At 39.4% G+C, this 17,462-nt stretch overlaps 1 protein-coding gene across 1 annotated transcript in view; it reads right to left on the bottom strand.

Annotated features, from left to right (window-relative positions):
• The window catches only part of LOC140246384 (adhesion G-protein coupled receptor G6-like), a 31,133-nt gene extending 13,995 nt beyond the window's left edge, over positions 1-17,138 (bottom strand). The window contains exons 1-6 of the mRNA XM_072325852.1: positions 17,134-17,138; positions 15,384-15,535; positions 14,000-14,242; positions 11,358-11,576; positions 10,543-10,767; positions 8,766-8,900 (exon numbers count right to left, since the gene is read on the bottom strand). Of these exons, the coding sequence (XP_072181953.1) occupies positions 8,766-8,900; positions 10,543-10,767; positions 11,358-11,576; positions 14,000-14,242; positions 15,384-15,535; positions 17,134-17,138 (979 nt within the window). The remainder of the gene's footprint in view (positions 1-8,765; positions 8,901-10,542; positions 10,768-11,357; positions 11,577-13,999; positions 14,243-15,383; positions 15,536-17,133) is intronic.
• Between the last annotated feature and the right edge of the window lie 324 nt (positions 17,139-17,462).

Below are 17,462 nucleotides of genomic sequence, written 5' to 3' on the forward strand. Positions count from 1 at the left end.
GCAAAACACTATGAAGTGATGGTTACTAGTACTTCGTCAGCACTGTACTCAAATACTGGGATATATCAGTGATTTTAATAACTCATACTCAAATACCGGGATATATTAGTGATTTTAGTAACTCCAGCACTAAATTTCTTGAGTAATACACTCCCGATGCACTGAAGAAATACATGTATATAAACAAATAAATGTAGGCATATAATTATACTATTACATACATACATGCCCTCGTCAAGGATGAAGAGATGAACTCTCCAAATCGAAAGTCATTAATTTTAAGTCAAAGACCAGTAAATCAATGTGATACAAGGAATACAGCTTTATCTTTAAAATGTTCACTTGAAAAACAATTTCTCCAAAATTAAGTGGAGGTCTAGTAGTGTAGACCAGGTGTGTCAAAACGGTGCTCTGGGAAGGGTAAGTAGAAACGTTTGAAGATTTCTCTCAAACCACCTTCATGTACATGTGAATTGAGTGAATGCAGCAATATATTAGTAGAACACATTAGTGAATGTTTGTGGAAATTGGACAATCCGTTCAAAAGTTATGAATTTTCTGCGCAGTCCCTACTGGATGAGAAGACTACTACAGTGTATAGAGAGAATTTCACGTTCTCTTTTAAAGTGCACATTTCCTCGACTTGTCACCGACGTATGTTAATGGTAATACATGTATTATTCCCCCTGCCTTCTGAGAGTGAAGTCAAATGTTCTTTTATTATGCGAGAAAAGTGAAAATATGTTGAAATTTTAATTTTCATCATATCGTTGTACACATGTGACATAACAAGCTGTAGTAGTCTTCTCATCCAGCAGTGACTGACTGAGCAGAAACTTTAAAAATTCATAACTTTTGAACGGATTGTCCGATTTTCCTCAAACTCTCACTGGTGTGTGTTACACTGTAAAAACATCGGTGTTAGATTTAACACCATGGGTGTTGAATCTAACACCGATCAAGCTTCAATAGAGGACCACACCCACAGGTGTAGAAAATGTATTGTGACGGTGTTAAAAAGTGTTCACCTGGTACTTCGTGGTGTTAATTTGACACTGTGGCTGGTGATATTTTTGACACTGCGCTAGAGTTAATTCATTAATGACACCGCATGGTGTTGATTTGATATTGGTGGTGGTAATTTCAGTGGTATAACACCCGTCCAGCTTCAATAGGAGACCACAGCAACTGGTGTTACTGTGGTGTAAATGTATTTACACATTTTTTTTCAAAAATCAACTACTTTATCGGAAAATTCTTCATTGTCTCGTTGAAGTTCGGAATTAACAAGAAATTCAGTAACTACGAAACTATTAAAAAAGAACAATTTTATATTTTTAAATGACACCCGGAGGTGTTAATCTAACACCATGAATGAGCACCGGAAATTTAACACCAGCTCGGTGTTTCATATGTAACACCGGACTTTTTGCAGTGTAGCAATATTGCTGCATTCATTCAATCCATAATGTCTACGACAGTGAACTTGTCATTTGAAGGCCTGCGTGTGAAAAGACGGCAGAGGGCGGTACTTACGATTTATTTTGGTGTCGGGACAGAGTGGCCCAAATGTTGCATTGATTCTGCTATTAAGATCACCAGCCGGAAATGATGCATTGCCGTATTCAGTTACAAAAGTTGTCGGAGGGCATATGACTGTAAAGAAATGTAGTTAGAATATCAGACATGAAATCCTTATTGTCCATCAAGGACAACACGACTCGATTCTCGTGAAAACAAAAAATGTCGAGCTTTTGCTAGTACGCCCATCTCGTGGAACAATTGCATTTTTTCTAAGTTTAATTATGTAAGAGTTGCAGGGGATGACACAGACCTAACATCCGACATCTAAAATCAATCTCTGCATCAGCTGTTACAGGCGATTCCTGTTAAAACGATGTCCGTTGGGATCGGCATCTTTATTCCTTTATATTAAACTTTTGCAATATCCGAACAACTGGAGAATGAAGTGTATAGGATATCTAGCTGATAATTTTGGGTCTTGAGTTTTACTTTGTTGTATCCGAAATTTCGTTATAGCCGTGTTCATTGTATGAATTCCATTGCGTGAAAATTAAGCACTGCAAGTTTTGTAAGAGAAGAATAGCTCTGTTTTCGATCATTATTTTGCATTCTGTTGCCGTCTAATGGTTTTTCTCCTTGATACTGAGAGGGTCATAACACCAAACGATATATGCCTATTATATGTAAACGGAATGCAAATTAGGGGGTCCTACTTAGTTGATTCTACTAATAGCGCAGATACAGTTGTACTAATGAAATCGCACTTTTACTTTCGTTTCTATGAAACATTATGGCCTTAAAATCAACTAGTTGTAGTTTCATAGACACATCATAATGGAATAACTCAAATTAAGTAAAATGACGTAAAATATATATTAACCTTAAGCAGTAGTCTCTGCATAGTCGGGTATTGGCGGATAGAGCATTTCCTACACTAAGTGGTGTAACCGATCTACTGGAGATCATGCTTTACGTCACAGCTACCACACACTAATTACGCACCGTACTTAATATTCTAATTCTGAACATTCATGTAAATTAGAATCATGCTGGTTAGGTAACCTCTCCGGAACTACTGATATCGACAAATTGCAGGTCGTCGCCAAAACAATTCAACGTTACTCTTCGCGAACGTTGTGGCTATACGCTGTTTGCACAATCTAAGATCTTTAAAAAAAAAATCTGAAGCAGAAAATGATATTCCGTGTGTCCTCAACATATTCAAACGCTTTGCTTTTGTGAAAAGCTTCAAAATCCACTCGAAAATGTAATGATGACAACAAGTAAAGCTCATGCTCAAATCACAACCGTTTCGGGTTTATGTACGAGACACGAGTGCGTTGACTGTTTGGCAGGCCAACCTTGCGGCAGGGGCTATTCAAGCAGCCAGTAAAGGGAGCGCGCTAGCGAGTCGCATTGATGATGGGTAGCACGCAGTATACGGTTAAGCCCCTTTTACACTTTCACGGATTGCTTCATGGATGACCACGGATCGTCATCCTGGGTGTTCCGGCATGCAAAATATCGATTTTCCTCTCAATGCCGTTGTGAATACTATGCCAACTGGATGTCTACACGGACAAGTACGGAGGCTAAATACAAGGACAATACGGTGCCTACGTACGGACAGACAAGGAACGAACGCGGACCACAGCGGAAACGATACGGAGCTAACACGGCCATATCAAGGAAGAGCACGAATGCAACTGGGTCCCTTCGCGGTCTTTACACGGATATCCCAAAAATGTTGACAGATAACATTTACTTTTGCTTTTGATACTTTATCATTCTCGGGCAACATGCCTCCAGCGCTAATAACAAGCACATCAGAAAATCTACAGCAGCCATGCCTCGGCTTGTCGACGTCAGGCAAATCTCTCATTTTGCGGGAACATCATCACATAAACAAAGCAAAGCAAAACAAAACAAAATAAAACAAAACAAAACAAAACAAAACAAAACAAAACAAATAAAAGTAAAAATACACACACATACACACACAAAAAAAAAGGTCAAGGAAATGTGTGTGGGTCACTGAAGGTTTTCGTGCGACCATTATACGAACAGAGTATGAGGGGTTGCTGGCTGTACTGATGGGGGAAGATGTGAGCAAATTTAATGGACTTCATGAGCTTGCATTTACAAAATACACGAATTTTTCATCCCGGATGGAGGCGATGCTAATACGGACGTCCCGATGTCTTCACGGATTGTCCCGGAATGAGTACGGAGGCAACACGGAATAGCCGGTGCCTGCAAGGAAGGAATACGGAAGCAACACGGAGTAGACGGTGCCAACAAGGAAGAGTTCGTATTGATTTTCGTCCGTGATGTCCGGGATGAAAAATTAAGCAAGCTTAATTTTTTCCGCGGACATACAGGAGGATCAAGGATAATGCCGGATGACTTCACGGAGTCAACACGGTCATGCCGGAAACAGTACGGATGATCCGTGCGATCCGTGAAAGTGTAAAAGGGGCTTGAGTAATGCCTCTCTTATACTTCCACGGATCGCATCACGGATCATCACGGACCGTCGTTGCAGCATCAGATCCGTACTGTTCCGTCATGACCGTGTTGACTCCGTGAAGTCATCCGGCATGATCCTTGATCTTCCGGCATGTCCGTGGAAATTGTTTCATCCCGGACATCACGGATAAAAATCAATACGAACTCTTCCTTGTAGGCACCGGCTACTCCGTGTTACCCCGTATTCGAAATTAGGTCATTCGACGACTCACGTTTGTTTGTGTGTTTGTTTGTTTGTTTGTTTGTTTGTTTGTTTGTTTGTTTTTGTTTGTTTGTTGTTGTTTTTGTTGTTGTTGTTTTGGGTTTTGTTTTTTTCTGAATCTTGTTTATAATTTCTCGCTCAGGACCACAATCAGAAGCCAAAAACACGTTATGTATGAAATTTCCTGTGTAAACGTGCCAACTTTAAGAAACTAATTTCATTAAGCTTACAGCCTTATGAAAGCTTTTGAAGAAATCTCCGTGGAGTGCGTAGTCTGTGTAAACGTTAAAATAATGGAGATATAAATTCAAGCGACACTTTCCATTTCTTACCTGTGCTCAACACAGCAATCGAATCGGGATTAACCAGACCACCAGAGTTTTGGGCATAATCGATCAGTATAGAGCCAATTTCTGCGCGCTGATCACCGTCTGAAGTTGTCCCATTATAGAGATAGATCTGATAGTCTGCCACCACGCTTCCTTCTCGTAAACCGTTGATCGCCACCGATACTTGTTGGGGAAGCCCGTTCTGAATGGCGGTCTCGAGCTACTCAAAGTAAAATTTATAACATCAATGCTCTTTTGTTTTTCCATAACCATTTATTGATTCCATATTCCAAACAAGGTCATGACAACTCAAATCACATATATTACAAACTCCACGATTCAGCATAACACAATTATAGTGAAATCAAGGTAAGCTGTACTTTCCGCAAAACAGTACATTCGTAAAGAATATACAATGCACCGGAGGAAAAAAAAAAACAATATACACTGCTCACTTACTTTCGTGAAAATCAAATCGAGCTTTATTTCAGCAAGACAATACATTCATTAAAAAATAAAGAAAACTTAACACGCCATCGATCTATGCACACACAAAAATGGAATCGATATTCCCCTTTTATTACCCCCCCCCCCCGCGATTATAAACCAATACACCCATCAAACCATTCTTCCTATACATACCTCCTCCCCTCCCAACTACCCTTCCCATCCCTTCCCCCTTCCCCGTGGACATCTGGCTCCGGGTCCATCCATACTTGTCTTTATACTTTCAAATTTGCCCATTTACTGAAATGAATGGTTAAAGTTCCCCTCATTGATGCTAATTTCTTTTCCTCAAATCTATCCTCTGCAATACTATTCTTTATTTCATTATGTAGGCGGCGTCTCTACTTGTCTACTTTTAAAAATCAACTAGAAATATCACTGAAGGTGATTAATACCCCCGCCCCGTGACGACAGTCTTACCCAAGGAATGATCTTTCCTTGATCTGCTGCTATTTAAATGCCGTTACCATGGCAACGCAGCTTCCGACACGTCCGAAAATTATGTCTTGCACATCTTCCCACCAAGACTATTGTGTGTGCCACATTTCATAAGCTTTTGTCAAAAACTGAGGAAGTAGTTCAATCCACAAGATCTTTCCTTGATCTTCCGCCATTAATATGCCGTTACCATGGCAACGCAGCTTCCGACACGTCCAAAAAATATGTCTTGCACATCTTCCCACCAAGACCAATGTGTGTGCCACATTTCATGAGCTTCAGTCGAATACAGAGGAAGTAGTTCAATCCGCAAGATCTTTCCTTGATCTTCTGCCATTTATATGCCGTTACCATGACAACGCAGCTTCCGACACGTCCGAAAAATATGTCTTCCACATCTTCCCACCAAGATCAAGGTGTGTGCCACATTTCATAAGCTTTGGTCAGAAAACTGAGGAAGTAGTTAAATCCGCAAGATCTTTCCTTGATCTTCTGCCATTAATATGCCGTTACCATGGCAACGTACTTTCGGGTACTGTCAAAAAATGTGTCTTGCACATCTACAACCAAAGGCACACATCTGTACCAAGTTTCATGGAAATTGGGCAAAAACTGAGGAAGTAGTTTGCAACACAACATTTTCCATCATTTTGGCTCATAATATGTGAGCTGTTACCATGGCAACATACTTTTTGTCACTGTCAAGAAATGTGTCATGCTGACCTATATCCTAAGACAAACATTCAATATGAATTCCATGAGAATTGGAAGAACGCTGATGAAGCAGTTTTGCCATGAAGCATTTTGCCCTATATTTTACCAATAACATGCCGTTACCATGGCAACGCACTTTTTGCCACTGCGGAAATATGTGTCTTGCACATTAACATATTCAGATGAACATCTGTACCTAATTTCATAAAAATTGATCAAAAACTGTGGGAGGAGTTCGCGACGCAAGATTTGTACCCATTTTTGCCCATAATATGCCGTTACCATGGCAACGTACTTTTGGGTACTGTCAAAAAATACGTCTTTCACATCTACAACCCAAGGCACACATCTGTGCCAAGTTTTATGGGAATCGGTTGAAAACTGAGGAAGTAGTTCGCGACGCAAGATTTGCAACGGACCGACCGCCCGACCGTCCGCTGATTCCTATATACCCCCTTCAAACTTCGTTTGGCGGGGGTATAAATATTTAACCAAAATGAAAATATGATTTAACAATTGGTGTTTTCCCATATTGCCCTCCTTCCTCCCGAAAAGAATTTCTTCCCAAGTACAATTTTTAAAATCAACTTCATCTACCATTCTCTCACATAATTTCCAGATTAATTCCACATGCTCATAAGTGTAAAACAAATTTTTGTATGTTTCATCTTCTTTTTCACAAAAAGAGCACAAGTTACTTGCAACTAAACCGAACCGAAAAAGATGATGATTTGTACAAACAATACCATGCACCAGTTTAAATTGAAACTCTCGTAATCGGCTATTTAATGTACATTGTCTTGGCCTTAAAATATATTTTCTATCTCCTTAACAGAAAACCCGTAATTTCGTTTAATTCTATCAAAAATCGGTGCTGCACTTTCTTTTTCCTTAAGAAATTGCAAATACATTTGTTTTGATCGTAAATTACTAATGTCAACTGTTTTCCCTCCTATAATAAAATCAGTTTCCAAAATATCTTTTTCTTTTTCTCTCATATTTCTCCTCCAAACCACCGGTATACTTTCATAAATACGTCTTAGCAAAAAAAAAAAAAAAAAAAAAATATATATATATATATATATATATATATATATCTTTCACTCCTTAGCTTAAATCTCTAAAATATCTATCACATTTCAATTCACCATTATATGTTTTAATCTATAAACTCCCTTTTATGCATATATACAATTTCTATTTAATCATATGTATTTATTTTTAAATATTACAACATTACCAATATACAAATTATTACTTGCATTACTTCTTATTTGTCTCGTATTTACTCACACTTCTAATAAATCACTAATGTGCTGGCATTAGACGATGTGCGGCTCTTATAAAAGATAGTTTTACGCTAAAAAAAATAAAATAGCTTGGACTTTTGTAAAGAAATCTTAACAACTGGTTTGATATAAATGATATAAACGCTCCGCGAAACTTGTCCAAGACACGACATCGAACACTATAGGGTATTCTTTTATGTAAGTAAGGTAAGTTGTTTTCCACGAATTTATATTTACTACAATAAATTGTAACATGTAACACCTAGAAAGAAAGAAAGAAAGAAAGAGTAAGCTGATTTACTAGACAACACACTCACCGTATTTTCAATAAGTGCAGAAGTTTGTTGGTACTGTTGTGACAGGGGATTTAAGAGCGCGCTAGTAAAGTTCAAATTGAAAGACGTAGAAGCGACGTAGGTGACAACTCCTGCAATCATAAACGATGTTATAAAACATTATATTAGCTAGTGACAAAGGATACACACAGGTATATACATACACACCCAAACACATTTATTAACAAGAGCATACAGGTCCATGTGTTTCAGTCTCTGGTTTTGTTTTGTTTTTTTATCTCAGAAAGATTACAATGCCAAAAATTTGTCAGGAAAATTTGATTAGTATCTTATTTATGAAGTTATGAATGTCCTTGTGGAACAAAGTCTAATAACTCGACCTACCTTTCACAGTCAACAGTGTTTCATTCGTCATCACTGGTTTTTGATTAAACCCGATTCCTTGGCAGGAATAGTAGCCCTGATCTTCAGCGAGAACTTCACTGATGACGAAAGGGGATAGATTGGTGTTTCCTCTAATTACTGTGGTTCCCTTGTACCAGTCAAAACTATCAACATTCGTAAAGGAGCAGTGCAACTCAACTCGACTCAGTGCTTCCACTTCTTCTGCAGCTGACGGATGGGTTACAACGGTGGGTGGCTCTGAAACAAATCATTTTATGAAACAGACATTGTAATTTCAAAACACTATTAGAAGACCGGAAATGGCATGGCTTACAGAGCGATGAACTCTGCGAAGTCGAAAGAAAGCGTAAATGTAGTCATGTTATTGTATAACGCTAGAGACTGCACATCCTGTGCTTGCTTGTTTGTTTGTTTGTTTGTTTGTTTGTTTGTTTTGGGGGGTCGAGAAAGGTTCTCAACTGTGTTTTAAGTTAATAAACTGGTGTACATTTAGGGTAAAAAGTGACATGAAAACAAAAATCAATAAACCAACCATTGGGAATGATTTCTGTATTGCAGTTGATGTGTGTGAAAAACGCCGGGCACGTGCAGGAGTAGCTGGTATGATCGGCGGATGCATTGCAGGTACCACCATTCTGACAGGGCGTCAATCGGCAAGGGTCCAGGGCTGGTAGAAAACGCAAAACATAGTAAAGATGATGACAGGTGGGGAAGTGGACATTGACAATTTCCTGACTAAAAGGGTTTCAAATGTAACTGAGGGGGGTTTGACCCTCGAGATAAAGTCGAGGGACTTCTTACCCGACACTGCCCGAAGTAGCGTTTCAATCCCTGACGTTAGAACATTCCCTACATTCTAGAAAATAGAATCATCAACTGTGAAACACAGCTAGCTGGTACTCTGTAAAAATCATACTATCAACCCTTCCGTCATGCGAGAAGTTCGAACAAAACTTAATTCGCACTGCATGCTGTATCAATGAATTTCTCAGATCATTGGTCTCTCAGCTCTTGGCATTGTAAATAAAATCGATTGAACTGAAAATTACTGCAACGATTGAACTTCTGCATATTATATGCCTGCCAATGCCATTTGCATCCGATTCAGATACCATTTTCACTTGGCCCGTCGCCACTTTGTAATAACATATTTGTGTGTGTGTGTGTGTGTGTGTGTGTGTGTGTGTGTCGTATTTACATTAAAGCAGGCGCTATAGTGTCCCAAAATTAAGCAAAGATGGACAAAAGATAAAGGGAAGGTTCAACTTCGGCACTGACCGTATAAACATTGGGAAATTCATGATATGAGGGCACCTTGAGCTATTGTATGACCGCCGCGCCGGTGGAGTTTCTCAAGCTCCAATAGCAACTTCTTCTTCGATGTCAAAATCTTCGTGTCTTTGCGTATCTTTCGGTTAAACTTCTCAATAAGAATTTACATCTTCGGCTGTTGACCGGCTTTTGATCATGATTTAACCCAACTTCGCATAATATTGAAAATTCCACATTTGGTAATTCCGTTTTGTGTCAATTTCGGCAAAACGTGACGCCACCCTATTAAAAGAAAAGTCACCTTGACAAAGACACGTGTAATCCGCATGTTATAGATAGGAGTAAGATATATGCATGATATTCCATGTCTCTTACTGAGGTTTGCTGACCGGAATGCATAAAAAGTCTTAGGTAATATATTATTACACAACATACGCCTTATGGATAGTCATGGATTTCCTTCACGAATCTCTACAGCCATAATCTATGCATCATGCTCGAGCGTGACGTAATGACATGAATATTATTGTTGAGACTACCGCGTCTTGTTAAAGTGTGTATCTCATTGGATGGCCTGGAGACTAGGTGATTATCTAGTGGAGACTCGAGTCTTCGCTGGACGTCTCCGCGACGACGTCTCTAGCCAGGTCTCAGGGGTGCTCAGGATAAACAGACATGTTTACTTTTTACGGAGACTTTTTCCAGTCTCCAGCTCGTCTGGGAAACGTCTCCATGACGTCTCCGAAACGTCTTAACAACCTTCTATAGACCCACGCCGACCTGCCGGAGACGATAGACACATCGTGGAGACGTCGTGGAGACGTCAGGTTGAATAAGTTGTCACCATGTTTTGAGACATCTCTATGATTACCGCAATATTTGGGGTCAAGAGTTAAAGAATACTCGACGGTAAAATTTCCCAGGAAACGAATAAGGTTTGAATAGGTAACAGTAATGACAAAAAAAGGTCTTCAAAGGAATAAGCAATTTCACATTGAAGACAACGTTCGGAAACTCATTATAAAGCAATTTAGAACCTTCGCAATTCGGCAATTGGTTGGAGATGTCTCCGCTCCCCAGGCACGTGACCATTGCCGAGTCAGTCAAATTGAAGTCATCGCTGCAATCAAATGTACACGTCGTTCCGAAAAGGACGTCGCTTCCCGGCAAGCACTGCTCCTGACGTTGCGGATCGGCGTCGTTGAAAGACTCGATGAAAATGAGTTCCGGCGACGGGTACTCTGGGATGGTACATGTCACTTCTGATATGTGACAAAGACGTGAAAAAAAAAAACCCGAACATGACCACAGTTTTCGAATAACATTGCTCAAAGTACCTCAAGTTACACAGCCATGCACCCATGGCTTGCCTCATTTTTTCCGATGTATAAAGGTGTACGTAAGCACGTATAAAGTCACATAGGCTGCAGAGTGATTACAGCAAAGGAACATGTGTCGTATATCATGTAGTGCGTAGGGTATAACCAGCATTTCAAGTCTCTTCCTTTGAAAGCAAGATTTGATTTGGAAGTCTTTCTTTACTGTTACATACCGGTAAGCTCAATGGTTTATGTGCAATGATGGAATTTGCAGGGAAAATGTTAACATAATAACCTTCTCCAAGAAAGAAAAAAAAACAGTCAAATTACATGAAATGCTGTAACGTGTGTTATGACGGACAACCAATGAGAGTATTACATGATAATTCAACGAGAAAAGAAAATGGTTTATAATGACAGAGGTGAAGATATCAAAGTCTCATTACACTCCAACCAAGAATGACAAATCTCAATTTGCCCTTCAACTTATTTCTCTCTTGAGCACTTGTATGCATTTGTTCCAGTTTCCTTACCAGCAAATTCCACTGTGAAGCTACAATTGTAATCTGGATGATCCGTTATAGCGAAAGTGACGACTGTGGTCGATGGTACATCGACCACTGTTCCATTGGCGATGTTGCTTTCCACGGTGTATCCACTGAAGGGTTGGTCGGGTATTTGGAATACGATCGTTGCTGACAAACTATCGAGCTTCGCAAAGGGAGAACTTGGGCACACTGGTTTAATCAGCTCTGTGGAGTTAAGCATGGTAAGAATCTGCTAACTCATGGCTGCAGCATAAAGTGAAAGAATGACGCAAAACATGCAGAAATCACCTAAATGTCTGTATGTCTTTGCTACATTGTGACATTTATTCGTTTAGATAAAGCGAACCGAAATTAACTATAATTTGTACGATGGTAGTTATATAGAAATGGCAAATCATAACAACAATACACTATCTCATTATACATCGTTATATTTACTAAGCCATGCCACACTGCGCTTACTGTACTCCTACTATAAATGCAAGTGTCATTACAAAACACTTGTAAGCATTATTGAATAAGACATACATTAGCCCATACCACACACCACAGGAGTGTTCTTTCATTGAATGAATTATTATTTGAAATGATTGGAGTGTTGTCCAAAAATTGTCGACAGATCAGTTAACGCTCCTTTTCAGTATTACAGATCTCCCTTTAATCTATGGATTGTTAAGTCTGCTGTTTGGCATCTAAGAATGACGTTTCATTGTATTTTGTAAGCTTACACAAAGAACAATTTGCAATGAAATGACTCTATATTACACCTTAACGCTTTGATGGAATAATCAATTACGCAAGCGACATTTTTGACTAAGTTCTCACGAGATGTATTTGTACTGCCATTTGAAAAAAATACCAAACTTCCGGATTCTACACCTCAACAAGTCCCTTCAACAGAGAAAGAGGTATATCAACGTCTTGTTTCCTCTTGTGTCGTCAAGTCTGTTTGTTTCTTGTTTTTCCTCCTACAAGTAGTCTTGTTGCTGTCCCAGTCCTGTTGCATGTTCATAACTCTGTTTGTTGTTGTTTTATTTATAACTGTTTGTTCGTCTGTCTCTTAGTGGGCTCCCAAACTCTTTTTGTGACGAACTTTTTGTACGGATTTTTTGCTGTTTTCAATTCAATTTTTACATCGGGCTTCTAATACAAGAGGGGCCCACACTCTACAAGCTCTGTCTTTTTAGTGGGTCCCTCCGTTTTTTTTTTCACACAATGCATGTACTGAAAACCATTTCACTTTCGTTATCTTAGCACCTATTGCAATGTATCGCTACTGTTAGTTTTTTTTCCTATTATTGTTGCCTTCTTTGTACAATTGTATGCATTGTTTTTGTCACTCAAGAAAGTGAGATTTATGTTTGTATATTGTGGAAAAAAAAACGAATAAATATGAACTTGAACTTGAACGTCATGCCTATACGTTGTAGTATGATGACCTGCAGTTTGAAATTAAACGTGACTAACTGTGCAGTGGTTTGAGCTGCCAGAATCCCTAGATATCGTGAATAAGGTACCCCTGATATACATGAAATGATATTCTTACCTATCACTAATACAAAAAACACACACTCGTTTTCCCGCCCAACGACGGTGACAGGTGTAACCCCCTGAGCAAACGCCGATCCGTTGTTAGTGGACGTTTCAAGTCCGTCGCCAAGAAACGGCCACGTAACCGTAGCAACATCATTGAACTGGTCCGTGAGGGTGGTGATATTGCTTGGGCAATATACTCGCGCTGCAAAACAAGAAAATATGTGTGAAATGTTTCGCCGGCACACCATTTTCTAATTTCCTAACATAAATGAAACAGAGACACACTTATTATTCAAATCGTCAGAGTTTGATATGCCAAGTTTTGATATTTTATTGTCAACTTTGACAAGAAATGGTCAACCGACATTACCACATCTGCAATGATGAGAGTTTAAAAATAAATGTTTCCTGTGTCTCCCATATGCATGTATGTATATGTGTGCAATATACATGTAAGTATTGCAGCTATCGCACAACTTGTTTACAGCTGGCGCCCGTTTCATAAAACTTGTTATCAGTGACAACTGCCACATTTCTATGACAAATTTGCTCTCAGCCAATCAGATGCAAGGATTTCAGTAGCTTGTCACATCTTTGACAACTTGTCACTGATACAAGTTTATGAAACGGGCCCCAGGTTGTATAACACAGATATATCACAAATTGCATTTCTAGACTATTGTTCTTATCATAAACCGATTTACTCGTACTCGACCCACTGTTTATCATTTATGGCTGGATATGAGACAATTTTCTCTCCAACTGGATGAGTGAAATATTCGTTCTTGATTGTCGTATAATGCGTAGAAATAAAGTATTTGTGCAAATCTGCTGGAAACGGAAACCTGTGTGTGTGTGTGTGTGTGTGTGTGTGTGTGCGTTAATGACTCTGTCTAACATTGTCATGTGAATGTTCATGTGTATAGTTATTCAAAGCATTTATGTGTTTACAGGTTTATTGTGTTTTGGCACAAGCGTGCGTGTACACAGAATGTTTGCTAGATGTTTCAGTCTTTCCAAAGAACAATTCTAGCACTTCGAGGTGGGAAAATGTACGGATACATGGTAAATTACTCCTCTTTGTTTCTTACCAATAACGGTCACGATGAATTGACAACTTCCAACATTGCCACTTTCATCTCTGGATGTTACTGTAACTGTCGTGTTTCCTAGATCAAACAGCGCTCCTGATTCTGGACTAGATATCGGCTCTGTGAAGAATCCGGAGTTATCTACCACCACTGGAGTTGCCCAACTTACATTGGCAGTCTTTGAGCTCTGATCTTGTGCGACTTCAATGTCGCCTGGACATGTGATGTTCGGAGATTCGATATCTGTGAGGCGCAATGAGCATTAAATATTTCATGTTCATAATCATTATTCTATCAGCACTAGTATAGGACTGTATGAGGTATAGTAGAACAGAGTGCGGTGTCTACACAAGGGAGTCCCAAGTTCGCATCCTGTGTGTGCTACCCTGGATAGGATGTTTCCCTACTTTGTCCCTCTGCACCTGAATATAACAATGGGTATCAGACAATGGTTGGTTATGATAATGGCAGGGCCTGCTGAAACACCAGAGCCTTCACCCAATAGATTCCATTGCTGAATAAGACCATGGCATAATCATTATATTTTTACAGAACCAGTGACTGTTATCTCACTGATAAAAAGTCTCGGAGTAAGTGCATTTCATTTTTTTCCCAACCATCTTCATTTGTTGTTAAGTTTGTCGATAATCGATGCTATTGGCATTTTTCTGTCTTCATTAATATACTTGGGGTTAGACTCAGGCTATGAGAAAAAAAAAAAACCGAGCTATTTATCTCCACTGGGTCTCTAGACGTGACGTTCAGGAAGGATAGTTCGGCCTTTGTTGCCTTGTTATGCCATCGGCACAGGTGATGTTGGGAGATTCACTGTCTATACAGCAAGATCTCCTGATGATCCTTTTACTACCGGTCTTCTTTCGACCCATACTAGACTCCACTCACTACAAGAACGCCTGGGCAATTTTTACCCTGCCTGTTAAGACGCTCCACACCGAATGTTGTCCGGACATTGTTGCGGTAATTTCTGTCCAATTTTACCCCAGACTGCCAAGGGTACTTATTTGGATATTACAACGACAACGTCCCGACAACACTTTGAGATAAGATTCGGCTGATACACTAAGATCAACAGCTGTATGCTTAATAGTTCATGCAGGCGGAAAGGCAAACCGCGGGCCAAAGACGTGAAAGAATTTTAATCAAGCATTGTTTTCTAATACTGTTGCCTACCTGAACGCGCACATTTTAGACCAATTTTTAGGAGCACTTTTCGAAAATTCTGACATAAATGTATGAATGTCTTGTAGATTAGTCATATAATTTTGTTTAATAAATCTGACTAGAATTTCTTGAGAATGCAAAATTATTATTTCTCCAAAAATGCATAACTTCCACCTAAGACGTCACTACTCTATCCACTCACCTAACACGTTGATCGTAAACTGGCAAGTAACAGCATTGCCAGCCCAGTCTGTCGCAGTGTAGCTGACGTTGTATTCTCCAATGTCGAATCGAAAGCCATTCCCGCGGGGTCCGTTGAACACAAGAGACACGTAGCCAGATGAATCTGATGCACTTGGTTCAATCCAGGAAACAATCGCGTAAGGCAATCCAGGGAGTGTGGAGACCGACTGAGAATCTGGACATCCAGTGATGTTTGGAAGTGTCACATCTGTGAGAAGATGATATTGTCATGTCAGTCTACAAGTCAAACCCAAATTATATGGTTACAAATCCCGCTGCTCGTGGGCTTGACATCGAAGAGAAGTGTTTACAAACCCTAATGGCAGCTGCTGGAGGCATTTCTACAATCTTTAAGATTTGGAGACACGAGAGATCTACAGAGTCTTGTTTCATTTTTTTTTTCCTTCAAAGTGACATCTAAAAAATTATTGCACAAAACGATTCTCAAAGCAGAAACAAATGAGTTATTATTGTATACGACTGTTATAGCCTAGATAATGGAACAAAGTGAATAAATTATCAAGGCATTACGTACAAAAAGATCCGACAACTGGTACGTGTCCCTGTTTGAAGAATATTATTTGTAAAAAGGCCTTATGATATGGCAGTTTTTCACATCCTAAATAGGAATTCATAATGTTCATCCAACTGACTAGGTCCAACTCCCACAAAAATTCACGAAGTTTGCTAAAAATTGATAGGAAATGAATGTTTTCTTTCAAAAGGACCTAAATCCCAAATACTTTGCAGGCAAAAAGGCCTATATCCATTTTATCTATTCTGTATCCTGATTGGCCAAAAGCAACGTCGTCATTGGCTTTACTGACCGATCAGAAATCTCCAGACAAACAGCTGAGCAGAATACTGTCTGTGAAGCTGTGCGGAGCTTTTTCACATATTGCTCATGGTAAAAATTACTGCTTTCATCGATATTTTGTCTTGTCAACTGTAATGTTTGTTTGTGCAGGGCCCCCAGTAAGAACAGTACTTGCCTACTGATGGGGCTACCCTGTTGAAAAAAGACTGAATAAATAAATGAATAAATAAATAAATATTTCATCACTTTATTGACTTCTACAGTATTGGAGATTGCTGATATGATAAACAATCCCAGGAAAAGAAAGAGAGATGAAAAATAATTATTGTGCTTTTAATTATGTTTATCGTTGTGTTTAAAGGTTCAAGTCCAGGTGATTTTTGCGGAGATTTTTAAGTTGGAATTGCTTCAGCTGATGCTTGTGGTGTTTTATTCCATTGACCACGTTAACCATGTTAACTGTTGTAAACCAACTATGTCAAAGATGGTGATGATAATAATAAAGGACAAAATGCTGATGGTGAAAATGGGAAGCTGAATCCTATTAGGAAGCATGAACATGATCAAGGCATTGTACTTAGTAGAGATTGCTGCTATGTAGGGCAAGCCTGCTTTTTGAAACTACGGACAGAGTGCTGAAATCCAGAAAATACTGGTAATAAACGAGCATAAGCATAAATAGCCACTGAAATTCAAATTTCAAGTTGATTTTAAGTTGTTGCTACATCAGGCAAGATTTCTAGTGGCCAATTGAACAGTTTAAACAGATCATTGCAACTGATTGACAAATTGCCCTACATCGACGTAATTAAGCACTGAATTGATCAGTGTTTTAGTAGTAGCCATGATAAAAAATCATGGGCGTACATACTCGAGCAGGATTCGAACCTACGACATCCTGATCTAGGAGGGGTACGGGATAAGAGTCAGTCAGGTACTAGCAATGAACGACCACACTAAGCCATTAAAAAACTACTCAAGCACAAATTTTGAATTGATCTGAAGTTGTTGCTATGACAGGCGAGTCTTCTAAAGGGCTTTTTACACTTGTAAATTTTTGCTTAGCCCCGGACTATCGATGGGGCTAAGGGGGGGCCTTAGCCCCACCGATAGTACGGGACTATCCTTAGCCCACTTTCTGTTTACACTCGTTTTTGCCAAAGTGGGCTAGCCCCACCGATAGTACGGTACTATCTGGCCCTGCAAAATAGCAGGGGTTAG

The sequence above is a fragment of the Diadema setosum genome, chromosome 2, assembly GCF_964275005.1.
Source record: "Diadema setosum chromosome 2, eeDiaSeto1, whole genome shotgun sequence".
In the NCBI taxonomy this organism is placed as follows: Eukaryota; Metazoa; Echinodermata; class Echinoidea; order Diadematoida; family Diadematidae; genus Diadema; species Diadema setosum.